The sequence below is a fragment of the Solanum tuberosum genome, unplaced genomic scaffold (assembly GCF_000226075.1).
Source record: "Solanum tuberosum cultivar DM 1-3 516 R44 unplaced genomic scaffold, SolTub_3.0 scf00026, whole genome shotgun sequence".
In the NCBI taxonomy this organism is placed as follows: domain Eukaryota; kingdom Viridiplantae; phylum Streptophyta; class Magnoliopsida; order Solanales; family Solanaceae; genus Solanum; species Solanum tuberosum.
In genome coordinates, this window is record NW_006238952.1 from 1,911,023 (window position 1) to 1,933,385 (window position 22,363).

At 34.0% G+C, this 22,363-nt stretch overlaps 4 protein-coding genes across 4 annotated transcripts; all 4 read right to left on the reverse strand.

The window, feature by feature from the left end:
- Nucleotides 1–627: 627 nt before the first annotated feature.
- Nucleotides 628–3,619, reverse strand: LOC102579818 (beta-glucosidase 44-like). Its single transcript, XM_006341501.2, has 11 exons — nt 3,329–3,619; nt 3,172–3,230; nt 2,999–3,074; nt 2,837–2,908; nt 2,531–2,618; nt 2,189–2,441; nt 1,988–2,103; nt 1,568–1,785; nt 1,444–1,475; nt 1,241–1,343; nt 628–1,164 (listed from the first exon to the last, which is right to left on the reverse strand). Exons 1-11 carry the CDS (start codon nt 3,570–3,572, stop codon nt 887–889), a joined length of 1,539 nt encoding a protein of 512 aa, XP_006341563.1. The 5' UTR covers nt 3,573–3,619; the 3' UTR covers nt 628–886.
- Nucleotides 3,620–7,341: 3,722 nt separating this feature from the next.
- Nucleotides 7,342–13,557, reverse strand: LOC102580136 (66 kDa stress protein). The gene is made up of 6 exons (XM_006341502.2): nt 13,087–13,557; nt 10,983–11,144; nt 10,089–10,275; nt 9,321–9,743; nt 8,270–8,677; nt 7,342–8,183 (listed from the first exon to the last, which is right to left on the reverse strand). Exons 1-6 carry the CDS (start codon nt 13,476–13,478, stop codon nt 7,926–7,928), a joined length of 1,830 nt encoding a protein of 609 aa, XP_006341564.1. The 5' UTR covers nt 13,479–13,557; the 3' UTR covers nt 7,342–7,925.
- Nucleotides 13,558–14,704: 1,147 nt separating this feature from the next.
- Nucleotides 14,705–16,503, reverse strand: LOC102580467 (protein MOTHER of FT and TF 1). The gene is made up of 4 exons (XM_006341503.2): nt 16,297–16,503; nt 16,150–16,211; nt 15,947–15,987; nt 14,705–15,188 (listed from the first exon to the last, which is right to left on the reverse strand). The coding sequence occupies exons 1-4, from the start codon at nt 16,489–16,491 to the stop codon at nt 14,965–14,967; spliced, it is 522 nt and encodes a 173-aa protein (XP_006341565.1). The 5' UTR covers nt 16,492–16,503; the 3' UTR covers nt 14,705–14,964.
- Nucleotides 16,504–18,705: 2,202 nt separating this feature from the next.
- LOC102580812 (uncharacterized GPI-anchored protein At4g28100) lies at nt 18,706–21,727 on the reverse strand. Its single transcript, XM_006341504.2, has 2 exons — nt 20,976–21,727; nt 18,706–19,220 (listed from the first exon to the last, which is right to left on the reverse strand). The coding sequence occupies exons 1-2, from the start codon at nt 21,624–21,626 to the stop codon at nt 18,879–18,881; spliced, it is 993 nt and encodes a 330-aa protein (XP_006341566.1). The 5' UTR covers nt 21,627–21,727; the 3' UTR covers nt 18,706–18,878.
- Between the last annotated feature and the right edge of the window lie 636 nt (nt 21,728–22,363).

The following is a 22,363-nucleotide window of genomic DNA, read 5'->3' on the forward strand; positions in this document are numbered from 1 at the left end:
GGTTTCAACAATTTTTAGGCTATTCTGAATTCTGATAATCTGATCACTACTAGGGAGAAACTCGTGCTTTATATTGTTGAATATATATATATATATATATATTATTTTTATTTTTTTTCTCTTTGATTCCATATAGTAATTAATAACTAATAATCAATGGAATACATGTTGGAAGCAACATATACAAATATTAAATATATATATATATATATAAAAAAAAAAATTAATCGGAACCGGACCGGAACCGGACCGGACCGGAACGGAACCGGAATAAACCGGGATATACCGGTACCGGTACACCGGTATCAAATTGTGGTACCGTTCCGTCCCGTGTACCGGCTCACGGTGTCCCGTTCCGTCCCGTGTACTACCGGACCGGAACGAACCGGAATGGTACCGGAACGGTACCGGACCGGTACCGGAACAACCCGGTCCGGTGCCCAGTCTTAATCTGTGGTACAACTTAAGGTCTAGACTAAGTTAACCTTCCATCATTTGGACTTCTAATTACCATTACTTATATAATATACTTATATAATACACCCTCTTGTTAGTTTTAGTTAAAGCAATTTGATGAATTAACTATTTAGGTTAATTTTTCTATATTACATAAGTAGAATTCAAGAATTAGGATGATGCAATGCTAAAACTCTGTTATTCATTCCTTACTAGTACAGCAAACTGCAAGCATCAGAGACATAGAGATGTGCTAAATTACAGAAAGAACAATTTTATAACAAACTACTACAAGTGGAAATCCTAGTGCCTAAGAAAGGAACTCAAATTATTTTGTGTTTTTTCGCACATTAAAGTCACTCAACGTATGAGTATCAAGTTCTCTAAAATCAAAATAAACATGGAACTACAGACAAGGGCAAGAGCAGCCTTAATGCTTCTGGCGCTTAAGCAATTTCTTGAACCAATATGCTGACATCTTCGGGTATCGTTTGAGGGTATTGAAATCAACATAGACAATGCCAAATCTGGAAGTATAACCCAATCTCCATTCAAAGTTGTCAAGCAATGACCACGCGAAGTAGCCTATGACATTAGCTCCATCATCCACTGTCTTCTTCAGTTGTTGCAAATAGCTCTTATAGTAGTCGATCCTTTTAGTGTCATGCAAAGCTTTTGGAAGGGTAATGTTGCCCGCATAATCCATACCTGAAAATCATACCATTTATAATTTGGTCTGTAAGACGCTGAACAATAAACGTTTCACTAGTTAAGCAAACCATACCATTTTCTGCTAGAATAATGGTAGGATTTCCATAGTGTTCTTTAACATAGTTGACAGCTTTATATAGACCCCATGGCACAATGTAGAGCCAATATGAGTGTGCCTACAGACATTTTTCAGCAAAGATAGGGTTAGCTAACAATTAGGATATAAGTATGTATTTCGGTTAGAAACAATGTTAATTAACTTCATCATATACTCACCCTAGGACCAATTGGTACTCCCTTGCGGTCATCTACATCAGGACAACGAAAAGAATTTGAATCAGTAGTAATTCCATTTTACTAGGCCTAACTTAAAGAAGTGAAAAAGCTGGAAGTATCTTACAAGCAAATCCAACATTCCAGTCCTGTTGGTAGCCCAAGGGTTGTGGTGTGGTATAATGAGGGTCATACATGTAGTAAGAAGTGTACTGGTTTATGCCCACATAATCAAATGATCCCTTCACCATCTTAACCTCTTCTTTCGAGAACTTGGGTAATCGCGTTCCCACAATATTTTGCATGGTTTTTGGGTACTCACCATATACAAGAGGATGCAAGAACCTGTAAAACAAGTCCAAAGTAAAATTAGTATTTCAGGTTGTGCAGCTCTAAAGAGAAGGCTTTAGTAACCCCGAACTTTACACAGAGTTGACAGCTTATAAGAGATGAAATTTTGAACTTTTTTTGTGATATGTAAATATAACTAACGGGGACTCGATACATATTGGAACATGACTGCATCACAATATGTGCAAACTCTTACCATCCCAAATGAAAGTCTCTAGCTCTTTGAGCAGCATAGTTATCGGCTTTTCCTTTTGTCAGAGGTTCGTACCACACAAAATCCAATAGAATGCCAAACTTCCCTTTCTGTTTCTCCTGTTATTACATATACAACCTGAGATCAAAGACTGATCTCTGATCCCAAAAGCATGGAAATACGGAAAAAAAGAGAACATATTACTTGATACTTCTCACGGTATCTCTGTGCTGCAGAAGCATGACATAAGATAAGATTGTGTGCAACAATATAAGGCTCAGTAGCAGAATCCCCTTCTGTGCAGTTTCCAAAAGGCTTTGAACATCTTCCGGGTGCAAAGAATCCATTATCATACCCTAAAGCAGCAACCACTCTTGGCTCATTAAACGAGAACCAATTCTTCACTCTGTCTCCGAATGTCTTAAAACAGAACTCTGCATAATCAGCAAAATCCTTCCTGCAAATTTTGCACCATTAACAAAATGAAGAAGCAAATAGCATAAAGATTCTTCTTCAATGGAAAATGTCAAGAAATGATGTGCTTACACGACTTCACGGCCCAACCATCCGTTGTACCTATCTTGAAGTGCTTGTGGTAAATCATAGTGATTCAGATTAGCGTATGGGGTAATACCTGTACAAAGTTTGTTTAAAGCTCAGTATGATCCTTAACTACTATGTTGCTCGGACACATCAAAAATGCCGACAGGTGCGTGTTGATCCATCCAAAATTGTGCATTTTTAGAGGATCTGACACGTGTGCAACAAAATTTTTGGGGAGTCCAAGCAACATAGCTTAACTATACATTTCCACAACAACAATCATTAAAAAAGGAACATAAAGAATGTTACCTCTTTTGAGCATATAATCGATCAATCTATTATAATAAGCAACTCCCTTCCAGTTCACTTCACCAGTTCCATCTACATTACGACACAAATTATAAATTATCATTCATTCTTCTAAATGGCAAATATCTAACTTTGGAGTAGACAATAAAGTAGTAAAATTACTTGGGAAAATCCTTGACCACGAAATTGAGAAACGATAAGCTTCAAAGTTGAGCTTCGCCATCAGATCAATATCCTCCTGCACCCATTATAATAATTTCAATTTTACGAATAGTTTTAACTTATATATAGATTTGTGAATTATGACACAGAGAAAATGAAAACATAGTAGTAACCTTGTATCGATGATATTGATCTACAGCAATTTCTCCATTGGCATTGTTTGGTTCAAGTCCTGTTTTCATTCAATAATCAAATTTAATCAGAACAAAATCAAAATTATTATAGAACTTGTAGTACTACTATAATCTAAGATTAATTAATTAATGGTACCAGGTATTTTAAGGAAAGTGTCCCAAATACTAGGTCCGCGGCCTTCAGTACTGGCAGAACCTTCTACTTGGTAAGCTGAAGTTGCTGTTCCGAATATAAATCCCTTCGGAAAACTTTCTCTACTCAAACCTCCGGTGTCCAATATGGTATTTTCCGGCGACACGTCATCATTTTCAGAATGTACGGTAAGTACAGTAGCTGCAATTAACAGCAGCAAAATTAGGCATGGAGGATTTGCTTTCATTATTACTAATTTTATTTATGAGTTGAGTAGAATGTAAAAGAATATGGTGGCAATGGTAATATATTTATAGTAGAAAAATAATGCATTATTTGTCCTGACTTGTCACGAGCAACAATAAAATAAATAAATTATTTCTTAAATTTTCAAACTGACATATCTATTTTAAGTATAGCGGATAAATATATCCAAGAGAGTAGTATAACGTTGGGTTCCATGCCTTATCTTTTTATTCTCTTAAAAAAATACTTTATCTCCTGGAATACTTCTCATGTTTCACTTTTCAAGAGATTAACTAAATAAATATTTATTCGTCATATAAGTAAAGTGAGAAAATGATCAAAATGATCCTTCATGTATAAGGGTTGGATTATGTTGGTCCTTAATATATACCATTTGATTGAAATAGTCCTTTATGTATGTAAAATGGATATCATTTTGGTCCTTAACCCTAAATTTAACTATCCTCTGTTAAAAACTAATGGTCCATACCAACACTCATCTCTCTCATCTCCTTGCCCGCTCCTCTCTTATTCTTCAGAGCATGTTCTTCCTCAATAAGAGGATCCTAGTCCACTTCATATATGACATATTGATGCCTATTCAAGCTCTCACACATAACTTTTGGTGCCTAATTTTTACTTCTTCTTCATTTAAGTACTAATTTCTATCATTTGGACTAACTGAAATAACACCAGACTCAGTGAAGGGGCATAAAAACCTCACCTATTGATTTCATCTTTTGTTAAATTAACCAATTAGCTAATCCTATTCATAAATCATTCAATTCACCCAAAAAAGTTATAAACTAATAGTAATAAAATAATAGAGAATTTTTTATGTGGGTATATTATCCATAAGCATGGATATGCTACTGTTAACTGCTCTGTAACATTATATTTCAAGTTTTATTCTGTGTATCGTCCTCGAAGGGATAACTCTTTTTATATTTTTTTTTTTGAATTCAACCAAAGTATTGTCATTCATATCATTAATAGAAAATGGAACAAACTGCTCAAATCATTAAGTACCATTGAATTTTTCTAAAAGAAGAGGAAGAGTTGATAGTGAAAAAATAGCAAAAAAACTAACAGGAATGAAAAATTTATCTATATTAGGGATTAATGAACAGAAAATATAAGGAAGTTCAAAAATGAGAAGAGATGATTTAATGAAAATAAAACTAATTTAGGAAGAGGATTCAGTTAAAGAGAGAAACAGAAAGGGAGGCAAAGCATTCTAGGAGAGCAGAGAGATGAGTTTTGGAAGGAGAAGAGAGAGATGAGTTTGGAAAGGGGACGTTAGTTTTTAACAGAGGATAGTCAAATTTAGGGTTCAGGATCAAAATGATACCCATTTTACATTTTGATCATTTTCTCTGAGTAAAGTTGCAACTAATAATACTTTTTATATAGTTATAAAATATCTAAATTGTAACTTTAAAATATTGAATTAATATGATTAGCTTCAAAAATTAGTCTAATTAACTCTCAAAATACGAAACGTGATAATTAGCGTGAGATGGAAGGAGTATTACTCGATTTTTTTATATATATTCCTTTATTTTATATAGGAGATAGGGAAAGAAAAAAAACTGAGGAAATTGTAAAATGAAAAATCAAATCCTTACTAACCATATGAAAATTCTAATATATCATATAGGCACAACACGAGCTATATCATACGAAAGAAGATTCAGTGCAACTCGAGAACAAAATAAATGGTAAAAAGATGGCCATAGGCACATAAGACAACAAGAAAATAAAGAAATAATTAATCAATAGAAAATGCCCTTAAGAATAGTCCTCAAAATAGAAATTGTGAAAACAATAGAAACAACGACACTTCTATTTTTAATTTTATTTTGAAGCCATGTAGATTCAAATTTTGTTGGCCTTATTTGATCTTTTGATTTCGAAAGTTACCCTTTAGATTTCAGATTTATCAATTTTATCACATTGTTGAAAGTAGACTTTTTACTTTCTTCAATCGTTCAAGTTAAAAACTACTTGTAATTGGAAAAAAGTATAACAAATTTCCCATCTGATATACACCTTTGTGGTTCACAAATTGTTACTTGAGAAATTTACCAAATTTAAATGGTGTATGAATTCTTATTCTTCCCATTTCTTTAATTTGTAGAACCAATTTGGCTGTTTAATTTTAATTTGGCCCAGAATTTAAAAAATAAAGAATATTTTAAATCTTGTAATCTTAATCATGTTATATGAAAAACAAGAATTGAAGAGTTGTGTTAATATGGAAAATAAACATTATTTTTTAAACATACTAAAAAGTAAAATAAGATAAATAATTTTATTCAAACTTAGAAATCTACTAAATATTTTATTGCAAATTGAATAATTATTAAAAAATTTATCTAAGATTATTATAAGAATTATAAACTTTAAATATTGAATACATTTGTCGGTCAGTTACACTTACTTTTTGCGGTCGACGTAGGAACGTATCAAGTTGAGAAGAAAAAAACAAGGTGATAAATAAGAAGGACTCCTTTGTTGACCAAAGAAGAAACAAATTGCTTAAATGATTGGTAACAAACAAGTGAGAGAAGTTTGTGTTGATAAGTAGGGATAAAAGAAGGAGCATTAGAACTTGGTTCCTAATTTTTATTGGTCCAGTACATATTATCTTCACCTTGGACCCTTTTAGATATTTTCTACTCGAATTTCTTATTTAGAGGTCTAGATTTTATTGCTGTTTTTTTTTAAATATATATATAGATATGCTTTCAAAAACAGAATTACGATTTACGGGTGTCGATTTTTCTTTTTTAAATCAATACTCTTGTGTACACAAATCAATTAATTGATGCAAAATTTAATATTGTTATTACACTTTACATTGTGCTAATCATGTACCATTAAAACAATGTTCTATACAAGAAATCATCTATATTTGAAGTTTTTATAGTTTCTTAAAAGATATACATAATACACATGTTTTCACATATAAGGGAAAAAATCAGTAATAGAAGCCAACTGAGATGGTCCTAGATTAGGAGTGGGAGATGGGCACGGTTTCCATTACTCAACAGAAAGGACTATTGCTGGGCCCATTACTACGCACGCCTGGCCAAAGGGCATGTGAACTACAACTACATTTTTAGCCTAACAATTTATAGAAGGAAAACTTACTTCCATCTCTAATATGGTTGGGACGAAGAGTAAGCCTTTCCAGACTTGGAGGATTTAGACCCAAAATAATAGAATTCATTAAGATCACGAAACACAAGAAAAATAGGAGCTAAATAATGACTTATTTCGTTTGAACATACAATTTTAAATATGCAATTTCATCTCATAATTTCAAATCATTTCCGTCACATGTCTCTTTAGCAATTCTTTACAAAAATATTATTTTTATTAACAGATAAATATTATGTTATAGATGTTGGTCTTCAAAAAAAGAAAGAATAAATATTATATCTTTACACAAAGCTACTAATATTAAATTTTACCTTTTTATCAAACTAAAATTTGATCAATAAATGTTGTATTTTTCTAAAATACTTTTGTGATAGTATATTTCACTTTTGCTATGAACTTTTACTTATTTGAAAAAATTGTACAAAATATTGAGGTAATTTCAATAAAAAAATTCAAATTGCATGTCTAAACAAAATTTTAACTTCAACTTATATAATTTCAAATCATGAATTCAGTGCCCATTCCCTCAGGATGTAACTCCTTAAAATAAATAACGGCGGCAGTGATAGCAGAGAGATGGTCATTTCCCGTGAAAAAAGTAGCACAATCAAAGGGCAACATAACTGAAAAGACGTCACAACTTACAAATAGGATAAAAAAACTGCAAATCCCTATAAAAAGCCTGAGCAATAAGATCACACTTGCATCATCGTAAAACTAAAACATGGAACTGTAACCAAAAACCTATAATAGGAATGACAAATTATATAAAAAAAAATCAACGCATACGTACAAATGTAAGAAGCAAAACCATAATGGCTGCTAAGGGTTTTGTGATGCACCAGGACAAAAGACTCGAACACCAACACCACAGCATGTTGATGCTATCCATGTCGAAAACAATCCAACTTTAACTTTTTGATTATTTTTTTTCATCTATGAGAAAGTAAGAGTACCTTCTGGATACAGGGAAGTGATGATCCCTTCGGAAAAAAACTCTTAACTTGGTGGTTCCTTAATACCATGATTACAACTAGTGGCATCATTCATGAGCTATCCAAGTTGAGGCCGACGAACATTTCAATGTTTAAACTGCATTTCCAATTGATTTTCAAAATAACCTAATGTGCAAATATGAACAACTCAATTGCTTATCATCAACACTTGTCAACTCAAAACATCTCAGTTACTGTGGAGTGATTCCCCATACACGAACACAAGCATCCTCGCCAGAACTCACTATACTGCGTTCATCAGTAAAAGCTAGTCCGTATACTCCACCCAAATGAGCTCCTTTAATAGTGATTCGATGCGATGCTGGCTTGCTGACGTCGTATATTATAACACATGTGTCTAGAGATCCAGTAGCTACCATAGTGTTATCAGGTGACCAATCCAGGCAATTTATTCGGGCAGTATGGTATAACATATTCTTAAGTTTGACCTTTAAAACATAAAGTTTTTATTAGTTATAAAATGTACAAATATATCAAATAAGTTAACTACACAAATAAAAGTGATAGTTATTACCTCGCGAGATGCACGATCCCAGACGACAGCTTCTCGGTTCACATCTGCTGATGCAAACATGGAAACATCTGGAGAGTACCGAATAACAGTAATAGCTCCCCTGTGTTTTTCAAGGACAACCTCTTCATTGAGAGTATCACCCGTGATGGAATACAAATGAAGTTTACCATCCTGACCACCCACTATTGCTTCAGTTCCATCAGGTGAAATAACAGATGCCGTCACCGTAAATCCGAGGTTTATGGTTGACAGCACTTCTGTACCACGGAGAAGAATGACTCCAGTTTCAAACGAAACTAAAGTTACTTCAGGAGAATTAAGGGCAAGGCTTAAGTCCTTAGGTTGGGTGCCAACATCTACAGAATTTGCATCTCCGCATTGATCTCCAAGCAGAGATACTCTCCAGATCTAAGTCCAATCAAGAAGAAAAAGAAATTGCATTATAGCCAACAGTTATAAGGAACTCTACTTTTGTTTGATTTGACAAAATTGTCTTTGAGCATCATCTTTTTAGCCCAAAGAAATAAGAAGGAACATAGAAAAGCAGGAAGACTTAGAAACCCAAAGTATCACTCACATCACACATAAAACAGGTAACGTTCTTAGAAATGCCACATTATTGGTATCTACTGGACAAGAATGACAATAAATGAGATATCATATAATCATATTACTCGTAAAATTGATGCAACTTGTGTAAATGGTCAAATAGTTCTTCTATAAGATCTTTCAAACATTAAGGTTAAATAACTCCCAAGCTAGTAAATGGATAAATAGCTGACTAAGAAGAGTGATTGTAATCCCTATTCTTTCTTTCTTCTCAGAAATATCAAGGGGAAACCCTCGGTTTAAATTCTAACGCTGGCTTTAAAAGAATAGAGCCTTAAGCAAGTACTTTCTTTAAAAAAACAAATTCAAACAGAATAAAACGGAACCTTAGAGCACTAGCTAGATCTCTGAGAGACTTTTTTCTATTCACAGAAAAGTAAATATCACAACTCACCTCCTAATATATCATATATGAAATGAAAAAGGAGTTGTTATAACTCACCTTGTTGTCAAACGCACATGACACAATTTCTCCTTCCACAACTGCAAAGCATTTGATTTGAGAAGTCACCTTTCTGTCTAATTTCCCGCTATATCCAATGCCTTGAATCCATTTAACAATCAAACCATCATAACTGGTGGACAATATGATTTTCGGGTCACTTCTGAGGACAGCTAAGGAATTAACATTTTTCATGTGTCCAGAAAATGACACCGGAGATTTTTCCAGATCACTTGCTGAGAATATGGAAATAGTTCCACCAAGAGAAACAGTAACAAGATGGTCATTTTGCCAGAGACAGCCAACTAGCATGTCCTCAACTCCACCAGAACCAGGAGAAGCCAGTGTTTTCTTCACTTTCCCTTTTCCATCATCAGATATATCCCATATTTTTGCTGACTTATCAGCAGCGACTGTGAGCACCTGAAATTAATAAAATGTCAGACAGTGTAGGTATACTCAGAACAGGAAAGATTGACAGTGCATAATGGTAGTAGACTATGAAGCTACAGTTTTAAATTTTCATCCAAGCTGGTTCCTTCAAGCAATTTTGATGAAAAAGATTCTGTGGCATTAGGAGAAAAGTATAATGTATTTTCAACCTGAGAAAGTCAGCCAGAAAAATAGTGTAGTATGGCATACTCCTAACCAATAACTTCAGTGTTCTTGGCATATTCAATTTGTGTAGCACTCTCAAGAGAATACATTATAATCCAGCACAACAGGGAAATAAATGGAAATGAACTAGCATGGAGATCCAACAATCACCTGTTTACTATCAGGACTCCAACTAACAGCATATATACTTCCCTGATGACCATCCTCAGATGACAGCTCTCCAATTATATCTCCTGTTTTGGCATCATAAATAATGCCCTTCTTGTCAGAGCTTACACTGATAAGTTTGCTTCCGTCTGGAGAGAACCTCAAACAATTGACAAAATTTGAATGCTCCCTGTAGGTCCAAAGGCAAAATGACACTTAAATAACAACCATTCCGAACGTGTTATCTATGACACAATCATACTCATGTTACATTAAATGGCCAGATCGATTGTTCAAAGAACATATCAAAAGTCTCTGAACTCGGACTGGAACTAGAACTACTGGCTTTTTATTTCCTTATTTCTAGCAGGCAGTTTACAAGAGATGAAAACCACATTGCAACAGGAACGGTAAAAGGTAAATATATGGGTGTATATGTACCATGCATGATGCAAGCTCTAATAATCTCAACTACAAGAATGGATTTATCATGTACACCAAAATGAACTCTCTCAAAGGTCCTCCGCCTGGCCTTGAAAAGCAGTGTCACTCGGACTCTCCAAAAATGTTGCCGCATCCGTGTCGGATTCTCCAATAATACACTATTCTTGGAGTATACAACACGCAATCATCAATATTTGTGAAGAGTCGTGGCAACATAGTTGAAAAGTGCTTTATTTTCAGAGAAAGACAGGTCCTAATGTTCTTTTAAATTGTCAATCTTCTCTCTCAAGTTTACTGTTTTACTGATTACTATTCATTTATGAACAGATTGTTTCTCCCTGCTCGCTTTGGACAAACATTTTGGAGAAAACAATAACCATATATTGATAGTGATACAAAAAAGAGAATGGGAGACACTTGTTCTAATTCAACATAACAGAAAGGATAAGGAACCTGTGAGACAGCTTGAATTTAAATGGTGGTCCTTCATAAAAGTTCATCAAGAAGTCTTCACCGCACGTGGCTATGCGAAATGGTCTTGTGGGTTTAAAAGCGCAACTCAAAACTCTCCTTGAATGGCCATCAAATTCACCCACATTTGTTCCCGAGTCCCACCTGCCCAAGACAGTTCATCAAACAAGGATAATAGATATGCAGAGATAGCAATCTTAGGACATAAAATACAAATAGGGGCATTTAAAATGAGCTCAATGCGTTCTAGACTAGAAAGAAAAGAAGAAGCACATGAACATTATTAGTTTCACACATGGTTCTTTCTTCATTCAACTTTACATTTTGCCCTAGCAACCTGCCTCAACAATATACGAGCTTGGTATGAAATCTCTGTGATTGTTCACATCTTCCAGCTATTGTCTTCAAGTATCTCTGATAACCACAATATAGAAGCCCTTTTTTGGATGCTCAATATAATAGCCCTTTCAAATTTTCTTCTCTTAGTTCTCCATGCTAGTCTACAACATCTGATGCTACGGTAAGGTGACAGCTTTAAAAATTTAAGGTTGCTTTAATAAAATTAACTATAAGAGCTTCAGGATCAAAAGTACAGTAATATCATATACAGCTATCAGTAAAGTGATTTTCTTCTGGAGCAGTACTTTCAGCAAAATATATTACCCAGATTGAATAACTGTGTCCTAACTTTTTAATATTACACTGTTTTGAAAGGTAAGGCTTCTGTTTTTAATTGTTTCTAGGTAAGCTGTCCATGGTGAAATTTAACACGTTTTGAGAAAGCATCTGGATAAGAATGGTATTAAACTGTATAAAGAAGAGAATCTGGAAGTGTGCCAACTGTCCTCTAAGGGATCTAAAGTCAAATTGATAGAAATTTCTGTCCATCAATAAAACGGTAACAAATTTTCATCAATTCATCAGAAGGTGATTTCTTCGAATCACATATTTATCTTTGATGATATTAATAAGACATCCCGATGCATGAAGCATGTTGTTGTTCTCGCAGGGTCTAGGGCAGGACCGCACCCCAAGGGATGTACTGTAGGCAGCCCATCCACAAGCATCAATGATTGATACCACAGATGAAACGTGTGACCTATAGGTTGGAGACAACTTTAACCTTGCCCAAAGGCAACCCTTCATGATGACATTACTGATCAGAATTTTCAAGCACGTTAAGTTTCTTGGTTTAAAAGAAAGTTCTTGTTGAGACTGCATTCATTTATTTATATTCAACTTAATACGTGGGAAGGGCTTAATCTACTAATGGCTTGGCTTGGTCTCGCCCCCTTCTCGCACTAGTCCTCCCCATTAAAAGGAACAATCAAGAATCTCAAGAACCTTTTCGAGCGTCTGCCTTCAGGGGAGCAATTGGAAAAAAATGGAGTATTTAAGTCTTTTACTACCTTCCATTCAGCTGATAAAAGTTGTTGTCATAGACGATACATATGTAGAAAGCCTATTTGGTTCCAGTACTTTACTAGATTTTTCTTCTTTTTCCTTTCTATAATGGAGACAGTCACACGTAATGACAGATCACGACCATATCATTAAAAGCTTGTGGTAAGAATGTGTTTCGTTCTAGTACTCGCAAAGCACAATGCTTAGACGTATAACATGCTGCATATACGTCAAATGGGTAGGCAGAGATCATATTTCTGATCCAAATCCACCTAGAATACATAGCAATCAGCATCAAAACAATCATGGGCATTTACCTTTTGCTTGTTTAAAATAAAAGTTAAAGTCAATTGAAAGTAGAAATTCCAGCCTAATCATTAAGAAGTACTATTATAGTTTGATGGAAAGGAAACAATTTAGCTCAATCTCAGAGGATCTGGAGTGAGCTTCGCAAAGCATATCACACGCCAGATACAGGAGTAAAATTGCAGTATAGTGACAGCAAAATAATAATCAACTATGATAAATCCTCTAACTACATTCATTAGGACTTGCCCTACGCCTGTGTATACCGAAATGAATAAAGACGATCATAATTTTGCACAAATTTACAACAACAGAAAACAGCAACAACAAAAATAATACCAACAGAAAGAAAGAAGAAGTAAAAGGGGAAACTAACATGAAGGCACGAACAAGTGATTTGCCCTTGCCATCACCACAAGCAACAATGCGCATTCCATCAGGAGACCATTGAAGGTCATCGATCCGACCCGATAGGACTCGAAACTCTTTCTTAAGAACGAAGTCATTATGGGTCCCCCAGATCCGAACAGTACCTGAAACGTCAGCAGAAGCGATCCACTCACCATTAGGAGAATAACGAGCGACTGTAGCCTGATAAGCATGCTCCCCGTAAACTGCAACTTGGAGGGGGCGATCGAGGTACCGGATAATAACGGATCGGCCGTTACAATAAAGGATAGAGTTGGATTTCGGGTCACCCGAAATGAGAATACCGCGACCTCGTTCAGTGGAAGGTATACAAGCGTAAGTTTCTTTGAGTTCAGCCATGGAGATTTGTTGAGTTTATGGAGAAAAGGTGAGAAATGATGAAAGATTAGGGGAAACTAATTTTGTGAACTGTACAACTGCTTTTAGCTCTCCACCTTTTTCGATTATCCGACCGTGCCAGCACGTTCTTCTTGAATGACACGTGGTCCCTTATTATTGGGTATGTTCTTTTCTTTTTTTTTACATAATTATTCTCATTATTTACTTTTTCATCTTTTGAAATCGTAAATAACGAAAGAGAACTCGTAGAAGAGGTGAATTTAAGAAGAAAAAAAAAAAACAAAGTACACATAATATACACAATTTTTATCATGATTATTTTTCTTATACACCATATCAAACAAACACGTGACCAGAGGGTTGAACATTGATTGATTTCCCCAAACAGATATGGAACCTCTTAGGCTAAAGCTCATTTCATTGCCTCCTGGCTAATCCCATTTATTGAAGTATTATGAAGAGTAGTATTGAGATCAAATAGAAGTAAGCCGGCCCATATAATGCATGGGCTCATTTGCGTGCAATTCCAAATATATAATTGCTAAATTAAGTCTTAGGCATAACTCACACCCCAAAAGCTTGGGCAATTTTGATTTTGGGGGCTTCGACATTGGGTGAGATGGGTCATTCTCTGATACCATGTTAAATTAGGTCTTAGGCTTAACTCATACCTCAAAAGTTAGCTCAAAGGGAGGAGGCAATGGAGGATTGCCCAAGCCTTATAAGGAGTTCACCCATCTCATTAACCATCAATGTGAGACTTTTATCATTCTTTAACAATAATTAGGAATTGACAATATACTATAATATAATCTAAGAGAAATTTAAGACAGTGAAATACAAGGTCCGATCCTTGTTGAAGTATATTATCATATTAAATTTGTAATTATCAAAGTTATGTGGATTGATCTTATATATTTGATGTAGGTATACTTGTATATACCCTTTTTCTCTCTTTATATTGATTGTGTTCCTCATTCAATGGGTTTTCTGTGGAGCTAGTATGGTAATTTTACACTAAAAATAAAAGTAATATATGTCCAAATATTTTAACGTGTAATAGGAAACTGTCGCATTGTAAATTATACTTTTTTATGTATTATTACTTAGTATCATTTTAAGTGATCTGATACTAAGCAAATGATAGTGTAAAAAGCTCTTATGAATTAAACTCGTAAAAGAAATGCAATGGTACGGGTGGACAATTAAGAACAAGGGAAGTAAAAAAGAATATAATAGGACAAACGTACTCACACACGTCAATATATATATAGTTAAGTCATAATAATACATCGACCAAACAACTAGCAAACATAAATTCTACATACAAAAGATCATACATTTAACATTTCAAACTTAAAGAGTGATTGGCTAAATAATAAGTGCCAAACACAAAACACACAAATTAAAATTCACCGACAATAGTATTAATTAACGATATTCACACATGATATAATATATATAGATATAGTCCAGCATCGCTCACTTAGCGCTTTCGATTTGCTGGTTCCTTGTGAGCATTGAAATAAACAGTTGCAACTGGTGTGCCAAGATCAAGTTGGTGTGCGAACACCCGAGTACAGAAATGAGCCCTTGCTACTGGTGGCTGCAAAATTCCCTGCATTGGCGCATTCTGCCGGAACAGTACCAGTATGTACCTGTGTATCCCAACTGGTGGACGTGGCCCAACATACCCCAGTACCTCCTTACCTGCAATTTATATAATACCCATATTTTACGTTAATCATCGATGGTACGTACTTGTTGGAGTCCTAATTAACTAATCAATGTATCTAAATTTCGATTTATTTGTTCACGGCAAAAGGGAAGTGAGAGATACGGGCGGGGGGAGATTTATATTACTGCCAAGAGGATGGTCCATATCAAATTAAACTATCGCACTCTTAAAGTTTGAACGATGTCATATAAACTGAGACACATGAAAGTACATTTTATTTATTTTTCATAACACATAAGGGTTCACTCATTTATTTATGAAGAGAATATGGAGATGACAAGTGGCATGAAGAATGCTTACTAGGCTAACTCCAGATTATATCCAGCTGTACTTCCTGATCTAGAAGGTACTTATATGACAATTTAGACAAAAAAACGAAATATATTCTTTCGATATTTTTGCTCTCTACTTCTTCATCAAAAGTTTTCTTCTTCTCGATCCTCTTTTATGTAAAAAAGTGATGATCATTAATGATTTATATTTCCATGAGATCTACGCTATTAGAAATTAACGACAGATAAAATTTTATCGTTAAACAATAAAATTTCATTTAACGAGAGATGATAAGAAAATTCAACTAATTAGGAGCTATTAATTAGCAACGGAACATTACTTAGGATTACCGACAAATTTTGTAACTAATTTCATGTTTTTTTTTATAGTAGTGTTAAACATTATAGACATTTCAATGTACTTATGAAATTAATATATAATGATTAAAGACATTTACCTCGAGCAACGTTGCTGCATCCAGGTATGTCTGTCACAATCCTGAAACAAAGCCAACAATGTATATATATATGATAGATGTAATTAAACATGTAAACAAAGAAAAATAAATAAAATAATCTACAAAGTAATTTTTATTTATTTATAAAAGCATGATAATATGTTTTAATTTTATTTGCTTAGAATGATAGGATAAATACTTACCAATGCACCCACTCTCTCATAGTTGGTTCACTTGGACTTGGAGCATCAGGGTCCGTCATAACCTATATATATATACACCATGCATGCATTAGAATTTAACTTATATACACTGACAGTTACAGTTACTATAAATAAACGATTAATTACCAGAGTGTAAAATTCATCAGGGTGTCCACCGATGGTGATTTTAGGAGGTTCAATAGCAATAGATGGTTTGATATCACAACCATTAGTGACATGTTTGTTAGCATAATGGACAGACATAGTTACACTAGGCACAAACATGTCAACTACATCACCAATCACTCTTCCAACCACAAGAGGATCAACTTTTCCACCCATTATTATGTTTTTTTTTTTTTTTTGTTTCAAATTAAATGTATTGGGGTTTTTATTTATATAGACAAAAAAAGGTTACCTACGTACGTTTTGAACATGCATAGGTTAATATAAAGACAAGGCAACACGTGTCGAGTTATTAAACTAAAATGCAATTATAATTTCTTGTAAAATGTAGACACGTGGTTTTAGTTGTTAGTAGGAGGAAAATCTGTCATCAGTTACATATTGAAAGACAATAGAAATGGAAGGAACAGCTAAAAAGTGAGTAATTCAGTGTGCTTTAGTATAAGGAGATGAAAGAATTGAAAGGCCATATTTAATGGAGTTGCCTAGCTCCATGTTTTACATGCATATATGCTTACTTTCTTCTTTTTTTGGTTTTGTTGTTTCCCTAGAATCCCCATACTTCTTACTACTAATAATATTATACATAAAGTATGCAAGGATTCCCTCATTAAAGTGAACGTTAACATCCCTATTTAACTCCTTTCACAAAAAAAGAGTACTACTTTGATTCTCTTTTTCTGTGCATTCAATGTATATAGTTTGATTTTAAGTACTGGGAGATTACAATTCGAGTGGCCTAGTTCATTCGTATAACTTAAAAAGTTAAACCCATAAGAACTACTCATAACCGTTCATTTTTACTTGCTTCTCACGTTCTATTTTATCACAGTTAGTTTGACTAATTTTTGAAGCTAAATGGAATAGATTAATTCAATATTTAAATTAATGTAGTGCATTTTTTGATAACTATACAACTACAAGTTTACAATCCTTCTCATATTATATATATATTACTATATAATAAGAGGGAATAAGTTTTCACCACATGCCAACATGTGTTCCAATAAGAATCACTACTAATATCCAATATATTTATATGTGGGCCCCACTACCTTCCACTTAAATCCTACATATTATATATTAATTACTATACTCTAAATGACTTAAATACTTCATATTATATATTACAATAATTAACAATTATTTGACACTTTAAATTCTATCAATGCCATATAAATTAAGATAAAAAAGGTAACACATAATATTTAAATATATTTAAAAATAATATAAGTAATACTATACATTACAATAGGTTTTGGTTAATTGTCAAAACTTTACATGTGCCACATAAATTGGGACATGGACAGTCACACATATTTTTTTAAAAAAATTACATTAAAATTATTCTATCAATTAACAACATATATTGTTTGAAATTGACGAAAAAGAAACAATAAATTACAATAATTAATAAAAAAAATAGTCGACTCCAAAAAATCTATCAATTAACAACATATATTGTTTGAAATTGACGAAAAAGAAACTATAAATTACAATAATTAACAAAATAAATCTCTCAGCTCCAACAAATCTATCAATTAATGCCACATAAATTGGGACATGGCAAATAACATATATTATTAAAAAAGTAGGTTCAAAATGTAGTATAAAATACAATAATTAACAACTTAATATATTAAAGAGACATATAAAAAAGGGTTAATATTTGAAATTCTACATGTGCCACATAAATTAGAACAAAGAGAGTAATAAATATTATTTTCAAAATTATGTTTAAAAAAAGTACTACAAATCACAATAGCTAACAATTTAAAATATTTTAAAAATCATATAAAATTTTCAATAACTTCTCAAATTCCATAATATGACATAAATTAAAAAAAAATTAAATATTATATATATATATTGGGCCCGTGCTGGCACGGGGTCCTATATCTAGTATATATATAAATGATGAACAAATGCATTTAAAAGTCAAAGTTTATGCTGTTTGACTTCGTGACAAATAAAAATGAACGGAGAAATAAGTAAAAAGTGATCAGAGAGAGTAGCAGACTTAACATGTTTATGAAGTAAGGACTTAGCTTATACTCCCTCTAGTCCATATTAAGTGAATTGCTGAGGTATAACACACTCCTTCAGAAAAATATTTAAGAACATAAATTAAAGGCTACTTTCCACTATTACCCTTTTAATTTTTCTTGAAGAGAAAAAAAAAAGTCCCAACAATTTTCTTCAGAGTGAAAAGGCTAGGTTGTTATTGTTTCACAACGGGATATGAGGCAATTCGACAGTCTACATTACATTCGATAAGAATCTATTTGATTTATTGAGTTCTAAAAGTATTATTTGTACTTGTTAAATAGATTTTTCAAAAATACATAACCTAAATTTTCAGTACTAAAATTGATTCATGAACAGCCATAGCTTCATTCATTTGCTGAACAGTCGTTACACAACCACAAAAAATACAATATCACTAGCCTGAATGAACGAATACAGAGGACTGAATTTGCCCTACGTGGCATTTGAACAACAACTACATTTTTTTAGTACAAGGTTCAACTGCTGGAGATTAACTAATATTTGAAGAGCAATGCCATAGAGTTTATGTACACTAAAACTAGAGGTAGGATATACGGATAAAGTGATGCTTGAATAGCAACTGCAGCAGATTCATCGTTGATCTCCGAGGAGTCTACTGCAAGAGGCATACCATCACTGTTAAGGGTGCACGACTGAGGATCTGAACTGCCTTCGGTCAACATTAGAGCCCTTAAAACAGAAGAAACTGTGTGAATGTAACTGGATCGATTTTTGTTGAGAAGCCATGTTAGACCCATCAATTGGCAATCCCTGCTGCGCATTTTCCTAGTCCTATCCTCTAACCTGCTCTTGTTTCCGACTCTGGCCTCACTAAGCTGCAATGTGTCACGATGCGTTAGAGAAGAAAAAAGAAAACTTTCTGCTGATAAATCTGAAACAAGTTAGTACCTTATACAGCATGCTTTTAGTCATTGGCAAAATTTCTTACTTTCACATGATTCCCAAGTAAAAAAATCATTTAACTAATAAACAGATCAATTCTTGCATGTAAAATGCAAACACAATGTTATATTGTTATGAGCTTGCTCCAGTGCGCCAAAATATAAATTATCATCATCCAAGACTAAAGAAATCTACAATTAGAACCAATGATAAAAGTAACTTGAGATAAAACAGCTCAAATTACAGGAAATATAGCTGACAACGGACACCCTAATGAGAGGTGGTGTCATGAGATTTGAATTACACCCTCGAATAGAAGAGAGAGAGAGTAAAGCGATGTCCCCCCACCCCACCAGCCGGAGGGCAGAGGCTGCACTACAATAAACGATCCAGCCAAAGGTCCTTAGACACTATCTAAAGGTTTTTTTTTCCAGTAGATGCTGCCCAACAGGCTCCAAGAATTCCAATGAGAATTGTGATTGACTCCTCTTTTCGAAAAAGAAGAACTAAGAAATCAATTTAGAGAAGAATACCACACAAGTAGACCATAATAAAACAACCAATATGGAGGAGTTTCCATTTGCAGATACTCGTATAGTCTCATTTAGTTTTCCTGCTGTATGAGATCAATACCTTATTTCACTCTAGTTGAATAATATGATTTACCCTAGACAAACTGGTGGATAATTTACCTACTGATATGCATGCTACTAATCCCAAGCCCTCAAATATTGTGGTTGCCTATGCTCAAGCCTAGCGTAGACACTTCAATTGTATCAGTGCTGAATTAAACATGATTTCCGATAGCTTTTCTTCTTGAAACGAGGATCTACTATCTATTTACAGACAAATTTATCTATTATATGCAGGTCTGCAGAAAGACTAATTGGCGATAGAAGAAGATGACACCATATAGACATAAGCTAAAGTATTTGACTTCTTCTGTACCCCATTTGTTACAGAAAAATGTTCACCTAACTCTACAAATTAGGTGTCATTTCTGCTAAGCAGCATTAAGCCTTTGCAACTGCCAAACATTACTCCAAAATTACAGAGACGATCATATAGAGAACAGAGGTTATTTGAACAAAACAGAGATGTTATTTGAACAAACTTTTGGAGAATCTTAGTGGCTCAGTGGTTGGCTACCTGAGAGTTTGATTCCCATCTTGTAATCTGCTCGCCTATTTTCCCTTCCCTACCCTCAATTTTTTTTAAAATAAAAAATTTGGTCATAGTTTACAGGCGCCATGCATTATCTTCATCAATATTACTGGATATGTAAGCGTGTGGTAGTTCTGGCTCCTATTTGATTTCCCACCTGATGTCCGATACCTACATTGGAGCTCGACTAAATCCTGATTACATGGCCCATTTATGGAGAGGCGCTCCCAACAGGACTTTTTTCAATTCCAAACTCAAAACGAGACCTCTTGTTAATGGGAGGAATCCAACCATCCCACCTCAACCCATTTTGGTTACTATTTGATCATTCTTTAATGGAGCATACGAAACCAAAATCCCCCAAAGTTCATATTTTATCTTCACTTCTTTATTTATCTATACCACTATTTCCCCTAATGTAAATTTAATTTATAAAGCAAAAGCAGATAACTTTCCCAATTTCTCTACAATTCAGAATTGAGACCCACATTATGCATAATAAGTTATTAAGACTGTTAACTTACCAGATAAAGACTGTTCAAGCACTTGGAGCAACCAGCAAGACCAGTATACCCATTATTGCTCAAACAATCTCTTTCCAATCTCTTCACGCTTTTATCACCAACCAATTTCCCTTTTGAATCAACAGAGAATGCTTCTGGGCAACTGAGTGGATGAAGCCTAATTCCACAGTAACAATAAAATACATCACAAGTCTTGTTTGGCTTCACTAATTCAATTCCTCTGTTTCCCAAAGCCTTTTCAATAGAGTCCACACACGTCTCCGAATCGTCAGGGAGCACCGGCATATCAACGGAAGTCGACTGTGGTAGTTTCGTAACAGCTCTGTGTAGTGCCGTTCTAGAGTAAGCCGAGTAGAGCCAGGCAGCTAGAACAGGGCAACAACGGGTCTGGTGTACTTGACCCGAATAACCGTGGGACCCACAAGCTGATTTAACGCTATGGTAGAGGTCTTCCGGTAGATCCAATGGGCAACCGGCGACGTTCGACTGCTCCGGGAAAGCAGGAATTGTGGCCGGCGGTGCAGAGGAAGGTAAGAATGTTTGAGAACGGACCTCAAATGGGTCGGGTTCGGGTAAAACCGGCATGGAGAGTAATTCGGGTGGATAACCCAAGAAAAGTAGAGTGAAGAAGAAGTAAACGTAGAGGGACATTGCTTTGAGAATGAGGGAAATGTGAAGTTCAGTGCTTTTGGAATAGCAAAATAAAAAATTGGAAATGAGGGAAGAAAAAAATGGAAGTTTGGTGGCTTTATTGATAGGCCATTGATTAAGTATTTCATTTTCGTTTCTGTTTTACGGTGGTATAGATATATCAAACTTTACGAGATTTAAATTGTATTAATGTTACTTATTGAATTCTATATTTGATAAAAAATTTAACATCAAGTTAATTAAATTGAATTTATACATTAACTTCTAACTTCATCCTTAACTTCATCCTTAACTAATTAATCTAATAAAGATTGTGTTAGAAGAATAAGGAGTGGTTGGATAAAGTTTGTTTGATATATTTTCTTGAATTCTAGATCTCTAGAATAATGATGATAGTGACTCATAAAAAAAAATGTACAGTAGTATAGTTATATATATCAAATATATAAATTATTCTAGTTTTGTTATGATTTACAAATAATTCTTGGACATGCCAAGAATTATAGCATGTTGCCTGTCTCTTGAATATAATGCAGATACAGTTGCTTAGTTGCGTACATACCAACATTACATTATATATAATATCTCTTGTTCAAAGAAACGAGGAATAAATATAATTTAATCTGAGATTACGCATTAATTAAAAGTATATAAACTTTTATAATATCTTAAAGTTGATAGAATATACTACCATAATAACTACGCTCAAATAATTATGAATATTTAATCTAAGTATC